Below are 15823 nucleotides of genomic sequence, written 5' to 3'. Positions count from 1 at the left end.
ATCAGACAAAATAAACTTTAACACTAAAACTGTTAAGAGAGACAAAGAGGATCAATTCAACAGGAAGATGTAACTATTATAAATGTATATGCACCTAATTACAGGGCACCGGTTTATTTAAAAGATATGTTAAAGAACTTAAAGGGAGACTTAGAATCCAATACAATATTGGGGGACTTCAATACACCACTTTCAACAATAGACAGATCAACCAGACAGAAGATCAACAAGGAAACAGCAGATTTCATCGACACTATAGTCCAAATGGATCTAACAGATATCTACAGAACTTTTTCATCCTACACTTAAAGAATACACATTCTTCTCAGAAGTACATGGAACCTACTCTAGCACTGACCACATACTAGGCCATAAAGCAAATCTCAGCAAATTCAAAAATATTGAAAACATACATTGCAGCTTCTCAGACCACAGAGGAATGAAGCTGGAAATTGGCAACTCAGGCATCCCTAGAGCATATGCAAACACATAGAGAGTGAACAACATGTTCCTGAATGAATGCTGCATCATAGAAGATATCAAAAGAGATACCAAAAACTCTCTGGAAGTAAATGAGAATAACAACACAACATATCAAATCTTATGGGACACAGCAAAAGTAGTATTAAGAAGAAAGTTTATAGCAATAGGTACCTACATCAAGAAATTGGAAAGGCACCAAACAAATGAGCTATCAATGCATCTCAAGGATCTAGAAAAACAGCTGCAAACCAGACCCAAAACTAGTAGGAGAAGAGAAATAATTAAAATTAGAGAAGAAATCAACAGGATTGAATAAAAAAAAGAACATTATAAAAGATCAGCAAAATGAAGAGCTGTTTTTTTGAAAAAAAAAAATAAACAAAATTGACACAACACTGGCTCAACTAACTAAAAAAAGAAAAGACCCAAATCAATAGAATCAGTGATGAAAAAGTGAATGTAACAACAGATACCACAGAAGCAAAAACAATCATCAGAAATTACTACAAAGAGTTGTATGTCAGCAAACAGGGAAATTATCAGAAATGGATAGATTCCTAGACACATGCAACCTACCAAAATTGAACCAGGAAGACATAGATAGCCTAAACAGACCAATAACCGAGTCAGAAAGTGAATCAGTTATAAAGGGCCTCCCAACAAAGAAAAGCCCAGGACCAGATGGATTCATTGCTGAATTCTACCAGACATTTAAAGAACTAGTTCCAATTCTTCTCAAACTGTTCAGAACAATTGAAAGAGAGAGGATACTCTCAAATTCTTTTTATGAAGCCAGCATCACCTTAATTCTTAAACCTGAAAAAGATGCAGCATTGAAAGACAATTACAGACCAATATCCCTGATGAACATAGATGCAAAAATCCTCAATAGAATTCTGGCCAATAGAATGCAACAACACATCAGAAAGATCATCCACCCAGACCAAATGGGATTTTTCCCTGGTATGCAGGGATGGTTCAACATTTGCAAATCAATCAACATGATAAACCACATTAACAAACTGCAAAAGAAAAAACCATATGATTAACTCAATAGATGCAGAGAATGCATTTGATAAAATACAACACCCTTTCATGATGAAAACTCTAAGCAAATTGGGTATGGAAGGAACATTCCTCAATACAATCAAAGCAATCTATGAAAAACCCACAGCCAATATCCTATTGAATGGAGAAAAGTTGGAAGCATTTCCACTGAGATCTGGTACCAGACAGGGATGCCCACTCTCACCACTGTTATTCAATATAGTACTAGAAGTTTTAGCTAGAGCCATTAGGCAAGAAAAAGAAATTAAAGGGATACAAATTGGGAAGGAAGAATTCAAACTATCCCTCTTTGCAGATGATATGATTCTTTATTTAGGGAATCCAAAGAACTGTACTGAGAGACTATTGGAACTCATAAAGAGTTTGGCAAAGTGGCAAGATATAAAATCAATGCACAAAAATCAACAGCTTTTGTATACACAGGGAATGCCACGGCTGAGAAAGAACTGCTAAGATCAATCCCATTCACAATAGCCACAAAAAACAATCAAATACTTTGGAATAAACTTAACCAAGGATGTCAAAGATGTCTACAATGAGAATTACAAAATCTTAAAGAAATAGAAGAGGATACCAAAAAAATGGAAAAATCTTCCATGCTCATGGATTGGAAGAATCAATATCATCAAAATGTCCATTCCCCAAAAGCAATTTATAGATTCAATGCGATACCAATCAAAATACCAAAGACATTCTTCTCAGATCTGGAAAAAATATTGCTGAAATTCATATGGAGACACAGGAGACCTCGAATAGCTAAAGCAATCTTGTACAACAGAAACAAAGCCTGAGGCATCACAATATCAGATTTCAGGACATACTACAGGGCAGTTGTTATCAAAACAGCATGGGACTGGTACAGAAACAGATGGATAGACCAATGGAACAGAATAGAAACACCAGAAATCCATCCAAACATCTATAGCCAACTTATATTCAATCAAGGATTTAAAACCAATTCCTGGAGCAAGGACAGTCCATTCAATAAATGGTACTGGGAAAACTGGATCTCCACATGCAGAAACATGAAGCAAGACCCCTACCTTACACACAAAAATCCGCGCAACATGGATTAAAGACCTAAATCTACAACCCAACAACATCAAATTATTAGAGAATATCGGAGAAACCCTACAAGATATAGGCATAGGCAAAGACTTCTTGGAAAAGACCCTGGAGGCACAGGCAGTCAAAGCCAAAATTAACATTTGGGATTGCATCAAATTGAGAAGTGTCTGTACTGCAAAAGAAAGAGTCAGGAAAGTGAAGAGGCAACCGACAGAATGGGAAAAATATTTGCAAATTATGCAAACAATAAAGGTTTAACAATCAGAATCTATAAAGAGATCAAGAAATTCCATAACAACAAAACAAACAACCCACTTAAGAGGTGGGCCAAGGACCTCAATAGACATTTTTTCAAAAGAGGAAAGCCAAATGGCCAACAGACACATAAAAAAATGTTCAGGATCACTAGACATCGGGGAAATGCAAATCAAAACCACAATGAGGTTTCACCTCACCCCGGTTAGAATGGCTCACATACAGAAATCTACCAACAATAGATGCTAGAGAGGATGTGGGGAAAAAGAGACACTAACCTACTGTTGGTGGGAATGCAAACCGGTAAAGCCACAATAGAAGTCAGTCTGGAGATTGCTCAGAAACCTGAATATAGCCCTACCATTCAACCCAGCCATCCCCTCCTTGGAATTTACCCAAAGGAAATTAAATTGGCAAACAAAAAAGCTGTCTGCACCTTAATGTTTATTGCAGCTCAATTCACAATAGCTAAGACCTGGAATCAACCTAAATGCCCATCAACAGTAGACTGGATAAAGAAATTATGGGATATGTACTCTATAGAATACTATACAGCAGTAAAAAAAATGAAATCCGGTCATTTGCAACAGAATGGAGGAATCTGGAAAACATCATGCTGAGTGAATTAAGCGAGTCCCAAAGGGACAAATATCTTATGTTCTCGCTGATCAGTGACAACTATCTGAGCACTTAAAAGGAAACCTATTGAAGTGAAATGGACACTATGAGAAACAATGACTTGATCAGCCCTTGTCCTGACTGTCGAGGAACATCTTACTATTTTATTCCTTTTAGTGTTTTTTGTTGTTGTTGTTGTTCTACTTAATACCATTGGTTGAACTGTTTAATTAACACACAATTATTCTTAGGTGTTTAAATTAACTGAAAAGTGATCCCTGTTAAATATAAGAGTGGGAATAAGAGAGGGAGGAGTTGTACAGTCCAGCACATGCTCACTCAGACTTACCCCTAATGGTAGAGCTAGAAACATGTCAGGGATTCTAATTCAATCCCATCAAGATGGCATGTACCAATGCCATCTTACTTGTTAAAGTGATCAGTTTAAGTTCATAATTGATCAAAAAGATAGGATTGTCAAAGGGATTACATAAATAAGACCAGTGTCTGCAAATAATTGATAGAATTAAAAAGGAGAGAATGATCCTCCATGGGAAGCAGGATACACAGCATTCTCATAGAATGGCAAAAGCCCTAAATCACTCTGGCCTCAGAATCAGCCCTTAAGGCATTCGGATCTGACTAAAAAGCTCATGAGAGTTTCGCAGGCATTGAAAGCCAAGACACTGTGGCAAAAACAAAAAAACAAAAAAACAAAAATCTAAATGAAAGATCTCTGTGAGTGAGATCCCAGCCCAAAGAAAGGGCCATCAAAGAAGGCAATACCTTTTGCTAAAGAGGAGAGAACTTCCACTTTGAATATGGCCTTGTCTAAATAAGATCGGAGTTGGTGAATTCAAGAGGCAGCACATGACAAGAGCCTCAGGTGATTACTGACGTCATAAATAAGAGTGTCAATTGTTAAATCAACAACGGGAGTCACTGTGCACCTGCTCCCCATGTAGTACCTCTGCCCTTAATGTGTTGTACTATAAGAATTAATGGCAAAACCACTACTCAAACAGTACTCTATACTTTGTATGTCTTTGATCTTCTTTATATAAAGATAATTAAAAATGAATCATGATGAGGAATGGGATGGGAGAGGGAGTGGGAGATGGGATGTTTGCAGGTGGGAGGGAGCTTATGGAGGGAAAAGCTGATATAATTCAAAAGGTGTACTTTGGAAATTTATATTTATTAAATAAAAGTTGAAAAAAAATATCAAAAAAGAAAAGAAATCCTGAGTTTTCAAACAAAATGATCCACTTGGAAATCATTATACTTAGTGAAATAAGCTAGTATAAAAAAGATAGAGACCATATGTTTTTCCTGATCTGAAGTAACTAATGGAGTACCTAAAATGTAATGTATTGGAGTGAAATGGCCATTTTGAGATACAATGATTTTTTACAGTCCTTGTGTCTTCTTTGAGGAACAGTCTTCTTTTTTTTTCCATGCTATCTGTTGAATTCTTTTATTAGGTGTAGGGTTAATCTTATATCATTAAGTAAACTGAAAGCAGGTCTTTGTAAAAATTAAGAATGAGAATGGGTGAGGGAGGAGGAAGGGTTGGAGCATGAGTAGGAGGGGAGGTAAGGTGGGAAGTATCATTATGTTCCTAAATCTGTATATATGAAATACATGAAACCTGTATAAGTTAAACAAAATTTTTTTAAAAAATTTTTAAAAAGATAGAATTCTGTGGCTGGCATTGTTGTATAGCAGATAAAAGCTGCCACCTGCAATGCCAGCATCCCAAATGTGTGCTGGTTCCTCTCCTGACTGCTCCACTCCAAATCCAGCTCCCTAATATGGCTGGAAAAGAAGCAGAGGATGGCTCAAGTGCTTAGGCCCCTGCATCAAAGGGAGATACAGATGAAGCTCCTGGCTCCTGGCTTCGATTTAGCCTGGCTCCGACCATTGTGGCAATTTGGGGAGTGAACCACTAGATAGACAACCTCTCTCTCTCCTTCTATCCCTCTCTCAATCTGTAACTATACTTTTTAAATAAATATTTTTAAAAGATACATTTCTAAGTAACTTTTAGAAATCATAAAGCTCTGCCAGTTAATTCATGTCCCATTTGTTTAAATTTGATCTAACTTTAATGTTTTTATTTTAACAACTTAATAATGATTAATGATATAAACAGTTTTCTATATGATTTCAGAGTATATTGTCTGTTACATAATTATCATCTGTGATTATTCCTTCATGAATGGCCAATCCAAGAAGATGCTTAATTATCTTTTGATAATTCTAACCTCCAATGAGACTACAACCTCTTTTAAACAATATATTTTCACCAGCTAATAATTTTTTAACTTTTCCTGCATCCATCATCCAAAATAAAAATAAAGAGGCATAGTGCTTTACATGTGTTAATAGTTGATACCAAATAACTATCTGGAGAATGATTAGTTATGATTATTCCCACATGGTATCCAATGCCATTCTCAGAACAAAGGCAGAAACCAAACAGAAAATAAATAGGGGGGGAGGAAGCTATTGTAATCCATAAGCTGTACTTTGGAAATTTATGCTCATTAAATAAAAAAATCAAAAAAAAAAGAAAATAAATAACCACTCATGGATATTATTTCAATTCCTGCACAATCTGTCCTGTGTAGAGCATCTGGATAAACATTACAAACCAAAGCAATTAAAACATTACATTTAACTCTCAAACAGAAATGATTCAAAATTTGTCAAAAAGGAATTTTTTGGTGTGGAAATACAATACACCACCAATCACGTCTGTAAACTTATGTTTTCCTACATGAAATTTTAAAAATTTTACGTTTTAAGTAGAGTCTCTTTTGCAGATTCCATGTGTTTCATGATAATGCTTTGAAAAGCTGATAGCTCTAATGCTTCTTGGCGATTGTGAAAGTCTTCTATATCAACTAAACGTAAATTTCTGCAAGAGATAAAAATGAACATTAATAAATATGAGGTACTTTGGGTATTTAATTTTTTGCAAACTAGTAAAAAAAACCTGTGTTCCATAAAATTGGATATTTAGTAACATGAGATGGCATAATTTTAAGAATAATTTTTAATGAAATTTAGTAGGAACAAAATATATCATGAAACTTCACTCTGAAGTAGAAGGTGGCTGCAGTAACTGACATTGATAGCGTATACTGGTTATTGCTTTCAAAATGGAATAATTTAAAATGAGAAAAGATATACTTTTTAATGCTTAGGAGGATTCACCACTACTAAAACAAAAATTGCACACTCTCAGAAAATAGTCTTGAATAAAACAGAACAATGGATTGAGGAGTTTTCACACTAAGCTATAATGCATCAAAATATTTCAATTTCACAGATTATCTGAGTTAGCAGTTTTCAATACTTACTATCCTTTTTCTGAACACAAGATTAGGACTGTCTCTCTCTCTCTCTGTCTCTGTCTCTCTCCATATATATATATATATACATATATATACACATATATACATATATATCTTTATATATGTGTATATATATCTTTTATATATGTATATATACATATATATGTATATGTATATATGTATATACACATATATAGATATATATGTGTATATACATATACATGTATATACATATATGTATATATAGATAATATCTATAAAGATATATATACACATATCTTTACTCATCTAAGACTTCTCTATGGCAGATTAACTAAACTAAAAGAACAATATTAGTTACCACTTGTATCACTGTGTTATTTAATTCAGCTACAGATTCCCCCCTACTGGAGAAACTGCTATTTAATTTCCATGTAATTTAGTAATTTTTATTGCATTTCCAATTTGGTCAAGGTGCTGAATTATTAAGAAGGTGGGAAATATTATCAGAAACTGTTCTTACTTTCTCAGGTTGGTTCCTATAAAGGTTTAACAGTGGAGCAACAATTTAAACTATTGTTTAAGACAACAGAAAAGGTCTGGGAAAAGAATATTTGTATTACTGTACATTAGCTTGAATTTGGTTAGTAAACAGAAAATATTTTCTTGTTGAAAGGTTTTATGATGAGGACTCTTTTTTTTTTTTTTTTTTTTTTTTTTTGACAGGCAGAGTGGACAGTGAGAGAAGAGAGACAGAGAGAAAGGTCTTCCTTTTGACGCTGGTTCACCCTCCAATGGCCGCCGCGGCTAGCGCGCTGCGGCTGGCGCACCGTGCTGATCCGATGGCAGGAACCAGGTACTTATCCTGGTCTCCCGTGGGGTGCAGGGCCCAAGCACTTGGGCCATCCTCCACTGCACTCCCTGGCCACAGCAGAGAGCTGGCCTGGAAGAGGGGCAACCGGGATAGAATCCGGCGCCCTGACCAGGACTAGAACCCGGTGTGTGCCGGCACCGCAAGGCGGAGGATTAGCCTAGTGAGCCGCGGCGCTGGCCGATGATGACTCTTCTAACCACCAAAATCACATCTTCATTTCAATTTTCTATAGTAGAATCATGTAGCTCCAAATCTCTCCAACTGTGAACCTTAGGATCTTCTCTTAACTCTTCCTATCCTTTATGTATCATATTGAATTGGAAGTAAATTTCTATAAAATCCTCTGTCAGTCATATTCTCTCTCCTTTGCCATTTAAGTCTGAAATCCACTTCAATCCTTAGCTCCATCACTGATTTCAGGTAGGAGCAATTCTTGCCCAATACCTTGGACTCAACATCAAGTCAGTTTATTACTTTGTTCTCCAGTTCTCAAAACTAATCAATCTCATTCCAATCCCATTTCTTAGTTGTCTCATTAATTTTTCCCTTTCTTGGAGATATGTTTTGCTTTTACCAATTCTACTCTATTATTTTCAAAGTAGCGCTAAACAGGCAGTGTCTACACCTGCTGTTTTTACTTAATAAAAAATGTATCCTGCAGACCTTTCCAAATATAGCACATTGAGATTTTTCTCACCCATATTTTATAGCTATAATATTCCATTATGTAAATGTACTATAGCTTATTCAACCAATCCACTATAGATAGATACTTGGTTGTTTCCAGTATTTTGCTGATAAACAAATGCCACGATACAAAATTTGATACCTATAGCATTTCATACATTTTCAGGTGCATCTGTAGGTTACTTTCCCAAAAGTGAGATTGCTAGCATCAAGCATAATTTGTAAAAGTCTTAGTATGCCTGTGTTCCCTTTGAAAGGGAACCAGTTTCCAAGTTTCACCAAAAAAAATGAGATGCCAAAATGCCTAAATTTTACCAAACTGAGGAGGAAGGAAGTAATATTTTTTCACTATAGTTTTTATTTCAATCTCTTTTCATGTATTGTGTTGAGTTAGGCTAAACATCTTTTTAATGTGTTGACTGATTTAAGTTGTACCCTGAGTGCTGTACTTATAAAATAAATGAATTCATATGTTCTATTCTAACAGTATTTTCCTGGGTTTACCATAGTCAAATCATGAATTTTTAAAAATCCACTTTATCTTTTAAAATGAGCTTACCTTTCTTAGACACCTCCCATTTAAATTCAATTATTATAATCTATACTAAAATTTCTATATTTTGTTGGGATCCTCCTGTATTTTTCAAGCAAAAGTAAAAATTGTGCTATGTAGATTGTGACTGCATGACAAGTGCTGTTTCTTAAGCTACTTCTGTACATGTAAATACCAAATGACAGGAATGTGCACATTCGCATTGATACAACATCCCATCAAGTTTCCATGCCCTTTATTTTAGATCATTCAAATGATTTTGGATACTAATATTTCCCCATCCACTACCACATACAGAGACAGAGATGCCCTATATTTTCAAGTTCTGCTGAGATTCAAAGCAAATGACTGCCACCCAGGGCATGGATAACATGCATATTCATTGCTGACTGTCCACTCTACTCTTAATACTCAAATAGAGAGTATCAAAAGTATAAGCCTTCAAAGGTTGGTGGGGTTCTCTCTTCACCTACAGATCCCAAAACTTCTTTCTCATTTGTCTTTATTATCCTTGGAAAAAGACAACATCTTTGCCATGACAAACAGGAAGCTTGAATATTGTTTGTTTGTTTAAGATTCATTTATTTATTTGAAAGTGAGAGCTACACAGAGAAAGGGTAAGACAGAGAGAAAGAAAACTCTTCGGCTGGCGCCGCGGCTCAATAGGCTAATCCTCCACCTAGCGGTGCCGGCACACCAGGTTCTAATCCCAGTTGGGGCACCAGATTCTGTGCCGGTTGCCCCTCTTCCAGGCCAGCTCTCTGCTGTGGCCCGGGAAGGCAGTGGAGGATGGCCCAAGTGCTTGGGCCCTGCACCCCATGGGAAACCAGGAGAAGCACCTGGCTCCTGCCTTCGTATCAGCGAGGTGCGCCGGCCACAGCGTGCCAGCCGTGGCGGCCACTGGAGGGTGAACCAACGGCAAAGGAAGACCTTTCTCTCTGTCTCTCTCTCTCACTATCCACTCTGCCTGTCAAAAAAAAAAAAAAAGAAAAGAAAAGAAAAGAAAAAAGAAAACTCTTCCATCCATTGAATCACTCCCCATACGGCCACAACAATGGAGCTTGGCCAGGCTGAAGCCTGGTGCTCCATCAGGGTCTCCCATGTGGGTGGTGGGGTCCAAATACTTGGGCCATATTCCACTGCTTTTCCCAAGCCATTAGCAAGGAGCTGGATTGGAAACGGAGCAGCCCAAACTTCAACCGGCATCCATATAGGATGCCAGTGACAGAGGGGGCAGCTTTACTCACTATACCACATGCTGGCCCCTAGAGAACCTAAATTTTGGACACAACCACTATTCACTGCTTCTTATCTTGGCTTTATTACTCCCCTACCGTCTCCTTTCATTTTCTTTTTTGTATCTTGTCTCCTGGCATTGGCTATACCCTTATGGACTGCACTGGGCCCCATCCCTCCAGTTCAGTGTGTTTGGGCATTCCATCTGTTAATGTATATAAAAGAAAGCAACTTGTAGAATTATTTTTAAATAAAATGTGCTAATGTATGTAGACATTCTTTGTAAAAGTGACCTACTATATTGTATGACACATGACTGCATGCATGGCCCTTGTCAGGAGAAGGTATTTGAGCCCCAAAAGCCCAAACAAAATAAATGAGAAAAACATGGGGCAATGAGATGGCCTCTTCATATTCACTATAAGCCAAATTAAAACCAAGAAACTCACACCAAATAACAAAAAATTGGAAGAACTTCCTAGCAGTATGCAATATGACAACCACAAGCCAGTTCTAAGAATCCTAGCCCTTCTCTGAAGTCACCATAGATATCTGAAGTATGAAAAAAAGCCTGGAATGCTTTAGAAACCCAGTGTAGTATGACCACATTCTACAGGCCATGGTTCATCCAGCAAAATTGGCCCCAAGGCTCCAGAGAGCTTCCTGGTATGCAACTGGGAATGAAGATAGAAGGGAGCAACAAACTAGAATAGCTAACTCACACATAGACGGTAGAACTTCCTGAAAATGAACTGGAATGAAACTTCCTGCTCAAGCTTCTCCCCAAAAGAGAATCACTCAAAATTTATAAAGCAATCCTGTACTAAGGGAAGTTACAGCGCATTCTGTAAACAGAAAACCTATATAAATAAAATCACAAACTCTTGCTGTAACACAAGCATAAGATCAAATATCAAAATTAATTAATTTACTAAATAAACATGCTTATTTTCCAAACTTAACATGAAAATTTAATATATTACAACAAGAATATAAGCATATTTTCTTTCTGTCTTTCCATATTTTGAATTAGATAAAATAGCCCTAAATTTAATAAGGAAAAATGAGGGGGTATTTGGTCTAGTGCTTCAGATGTACATGTCTCACATCAGAGTGTCTGGGTTCACATTCCAACTCCCCACACCAGCTTTCTGCCAATGCAGATCTTGGGAGGCAGCAGTGATGGCTAAAGTAGTTGGGTTCCTGCCACCCACAGAGGAGACCTGGATTGAGTTCTCACCACCTGGCTTCAGTCCCGGCCCAATCCCAACTGTCTGAGCAGTAAGCCAGAAGGTGGAAGCTGGCACTCTCTTTTTTTCTTCCTATACCTCTCAAATTAAAAAAAAAAAAAAAGTTTAGGGGCCAGCGCTGAGGCATTGTGGGTAAAGCCACGACCTGCAGTGCCGGCATCCCATATGGGTGCCGGTTCTAGCCCCAGCTGCTATTCTTCCGATCCAGCTCTCTGCTATGGCCTGGGAAAGCAGTAGAAGATGGCCCAAGTCCTTGGGCCCCTGCACCTTCATGGGAGACCCAGAAGCTCCTGGCTCCTGACTTTGGATTGGCACAGCTCCAGCCCTTGCAACCATTTGGGGAGTGAACCAGCGGATGGAAGACCACTCTCTCTCTGCTTCTCCTTCTCTCTATGTGTAACTCTGACTTTCAAATACATTTTAAAAAACATTTAAAAATGAAAGGGAGCAGGCATTTGGTATGGCTGTTAAGACACCACTTGGGATGCCCATGTCCCATATGAGAGTCTGAATTCAAGTCCTGCTCTTCTTTCAATCCAGCTTCCTACTAAAGCACACCCTGCAACAGGTAATGGCTCAAGTACTTGCATCCCTGCCACTCACAGGGGAGACTTGGATGGAATTTTAGGCTCCTGGCTTTGGCCTGGCCCAACACTGACTGTTATGGGCATGCTGGGGGCAAACCAGCAGATGGAAGCATGATGCTTTCCCTTCCTGCCTGCCTGCCTTCCTTCTTTCCTTCCTCTTCCTCCTCCTCTTCCCCTTCCCCTTCCTCTCCTTTTTTCTCTCTCTCCCTCTCTCTCTCTGTCTCCTTCTCTCCCTTCCTCTCTCATAAATAAAAATAAATACATACATAAAATTTTTTAAAACTAGCCAAAAAAAGGAGCCTAGAGGTTAAGATGTCCGCACTGGACTGCCTGAGTTTGGTTCCTGATTCTGGTCCTGGATCTGGTTCTTGATTCCACCTTTCTGCTAATGCAGAACCTGAGAGTAGGGGTCAGCAGTGATGGAATAAATGGTTGGGTTCCTGCCACCCATGTGGGAGACGTGGATGGAATTTCTGGCTCCAGACCCCTGGCTCGGGTCCAGACTGGGTCTTGACCAGGAATTGTGGGCATTTGCAGAGTGAATCAGTAGATACAAGCTTTCAAATAAATAAAATAAATCTTTAAAAAAAAAACTAAAGACAATTTAAAAGTTTTTCAAGGAACCAAGGAGATCCCACATTCAATTTACTGAACAGGAGACTTTCTTAATGAAGACTGGGAATTCAATTAGAAATGAGAGAGAGAGAGAGAGATTAACAATATAAAAATTTTTCAATTTCTGTACAACTAAGAGGATTATAAACTCAATCAGTGACAAAATTATAAACCTGGGTTTTTGTGGATACTTGATTTGTGTATTTTAGATTATAGGCAAAGAATTAAAACTTCTATTATACTGAGATCATAAAATTGATAAGACAAAGAACTCAACAGGAAAATAGACAAAATACATAAGAGAATTCAAAATCAAATTCAAGTAGGCAACAAATATAAAAAAAGATACTCAAGTTTCCTAGCAGTCCAGCAAATGCAAATGCAAGTAATGACAGGATAACATTTTACACATTGATGGGACAGATGCTATAACACATACAGGTAGAGTTTTGGGAGAAGTTCTCATGCACTGTTAGTGAAATGTAAAGTATCAAACATTTCTAGAAATAAATCTAGTAATATCTACCAAAATGAAACACAGCAATACTTTGATCCAGGAGTCCCACTTTTGGGATCCTACCCTAATAAAACACAAGCACCAGGAAATAAGGACACACATACACATTTACTTCCTGATACATTATTCATTTTTTTTAAAGATTTTATTTATTTATTTATTTGAGAGGTAGAGCTACAGACAGTGAGAGAGAGAGACAGAGAGAAAGGTCTTCCTTCCGTTGGTTCACTCCCCAGATGGCCACAATGGCTGCAGCTGCACTTATCTGAAGCCAGGAGCCAGGAGCTTCTTCCTGGTCTCCCATGTAGGTGCATAGACCCAAGCATTTGAGTCATCTTCTGCTGCTTTCTCAGGCCAAGCAAAGAGCTGGATTGGAAGAGGAGCAGCCGGGACTAGAACTGGCACCCATATGGGATACCGGCATTGCAGGCAGAGGATTAACCTACTGCGCCATGGCGGTGGCCCCTGATACATTATTCATAATAGCAGAAACTGAAAGCAAAATGAATGTCCTTAATGGAGGTATAGCTGAAAAAAAAATGATTCAACCATACTGTGAAAAATTGTAGGCCTTTGAGAAAGTATAAATTTCATTCACATATCTCATTCATGGGGGTTATTGCAAAATATTCTTGAGAAAATTAAATAAAATAGTATGCATGGTCATTTTTAAGGAACAAAAATTATATATGTATAAATTTATGCTACAAATGTATTTATGTGTGAGGGTATACAAATATATGTGGCCATATGAACACAAAGAAAATATGGGGAGATACCCACCTAGATTGTTATCATGTGTCATTTGGCTGGGTTTATGGAAAGTAGGATAACCATGAGGAAAACATAAGGGTGGGAGTCAATTAGAGAAAAGAAAAACAAAGTGTGATCACATAAAAGTATGATCACATTTATGTAGTTATATAAACATTTCATGTTTAATGCATCAAGAAATTTAACAAAAATTTGTTAAACAAAAGGAACAAAAGAACAAAGGAATGAAGGAGCCTTAGACACCACACAGTCACCAATCATTGGGATTGGTGTGGGAAAACTGAGACCCGGGGAGAAATTACAGATGGTGGCAGAACTGGGGCAAGCAAGAGGGCTTCATTTCCTGGAGCAGGACCCAGGAGTAGGGTTAGGGTTAGGACTCAGTGTCCTCTGGAATCTGATGTTGGAAGCTAGCATATGTTTGGGAGGTTCTAAGGGCAGAGACAGTCATAGCATTTAGCGCAATCTTAAAGGCAACAGTTTTCCTTTAGCCAGTCTGGGACACAGAACAATGCATGCGCTCACTGTGCCCTCCTACAGTCAGGAAAACTGCAATGAAAACCAGGAGACCCTGGAGAGACCCAGCAGAAGCTGTGGTTGGGGTGAGTGAGTAAGGGCTGACCAGAACAACCCTCTCAACCTAAACTTTGGAAATCAGAGTGCCATCTCCTAACAAGGGCATGGGCCCCTCTAGGTTTCGAGAAAGGTGAAAGGATACCTTCTTTAAGAAAAATTCTGTAAATCTGTACTAGTTTTTGCAAGTTTTATGGAAACACAAGTCCACGTGAGCATTTTACTAGGATGCCTCTGGCAAAGGAGGGTGCATGAAATCACAGCTCTAATTCCACATGGCAATCTCTTCTCCACCCCAGGAACCAAGCTCTCTTTCTCCAGCAGCACCACCTGCCTTCAACTCTAGCTCTGCCAAGCACTTCCCACACAGGGCTGCAAGGTCCCCCAAGACAACACTTAGGAGGGCAGGTCATGACCCCCAGCAGGAATTTCACTTCATACCATTCACTCGGGCAAAATCTACTAGATGTGTAAACTGTTTAGAGAATTGTAGCAGCTAATGTACCTTGCAACTTTAAAAAAGGTACAACAATTCAGCCCCTTAACTGTAATCATCTTGAGTATGGGCGATAACTGGATGGGGAAGAGGAAGGGCATAATTGGGTTTGAGACAAAAGGCAATGTTCACTTTTTATTTTATATTCATCTACATTATTTATTTAAAACCTTGTTTTAATACCTACATTAAATTTTTAATTAGTGTTTTAATTTGCAGTTAAAATTGTAAAAGAAATAATTAAGATCTGATTAAATAACTTTCATGTCTTTTAAAAACCTCAATAAGACCATAAATACTCACTTATAAGTGCTGTGCCACAGAGCTAGCACAGCCAGCATTGTAGGGTTCATGGCATTCAAGTGATCCTTAATATAACTCTTTGCAGCTAAAAAAGATTTCCTCCATGGTTTTGGCAGAACTTCCATTCTAAAAACAAAGAGAAAATATTTAATTTTCTTCTTTAAAAAAGTCAAAAGAAAATACCTTTAGGACAAATGTACTTTTTGAATAATGATTTTATTTTAATAGAAAATATATATCAATCATGGTAATAAAACATGCAATTATGTTTTAAAATATAAAAATACCATACTCTTCAGGGTTTGGAATAATTTAATTATAATAACAAATGATTGTAAAATTAGAATTGGATTTTTAACATGCAAGTTAACTCATTTTTGTCTCTAAATACCTAATCCTATTGACTCCACAAATACCTTACAATGCTCAAACGGAAACAGCAACCAGCTATCTATTGTAGCTATCCTCAAAGATTCTCTATTTCAGGACACACAACATTTAAATTTTCACTTGATTTTAAAAATA

General features: G+C 37.6%; 1 protein-coding gene across 2 annotated transcripts in view; it reads right to left on the bottom strand.

The window, feature by feature from the left end:
- DNAH7 (dynein axonemal heavy chain 7) overlaps window positions 1-15823 on the bottom strand; it is a 384555-nt gene that overhangs the window by 323355 nt on the left and 45377 nt on the right. For both annotated transcript variants that reach the window (XM_089330144.1, XM_089330145.1), the window contains 2 exons: window positions 15299-15424; window positions 6296-6415 (listed from right to left, as the gene is read on the bottom strand). In XM_089330144.1, coding sequence (XP_089186270.1) covers window positions 6296-6415; window positions 15299-15424 — 246 coding nt within the window. The remainder of the gene's footprint in view (window positions 1-6295; window positions 6416-15298; window positions 15425-15823) is intronic.

This window comes from Oryctolagus cuniculus, chromosome 3 (genome assembly GCF_051225735.1).
Source record: "Oryctolagus cuniculus isolate XC-2025 breed Fujian yellow rabbit chromosome 3, ASM5122573v1, whole genome shotgun sequence".
In the NCBI taxonomy this organism is placed as follows: domain Eukaryota; kingdom Metazoa; phylum Chordata; class Mammalia; order Lagomorpha; family Leporidae; genus Oryctolagus; species Oryctolagus cuniculus.
Note: the sequence above shows the minus strand (reverse complement) of the source record. Positions and strands in the feature narration are given on the sequence as shown.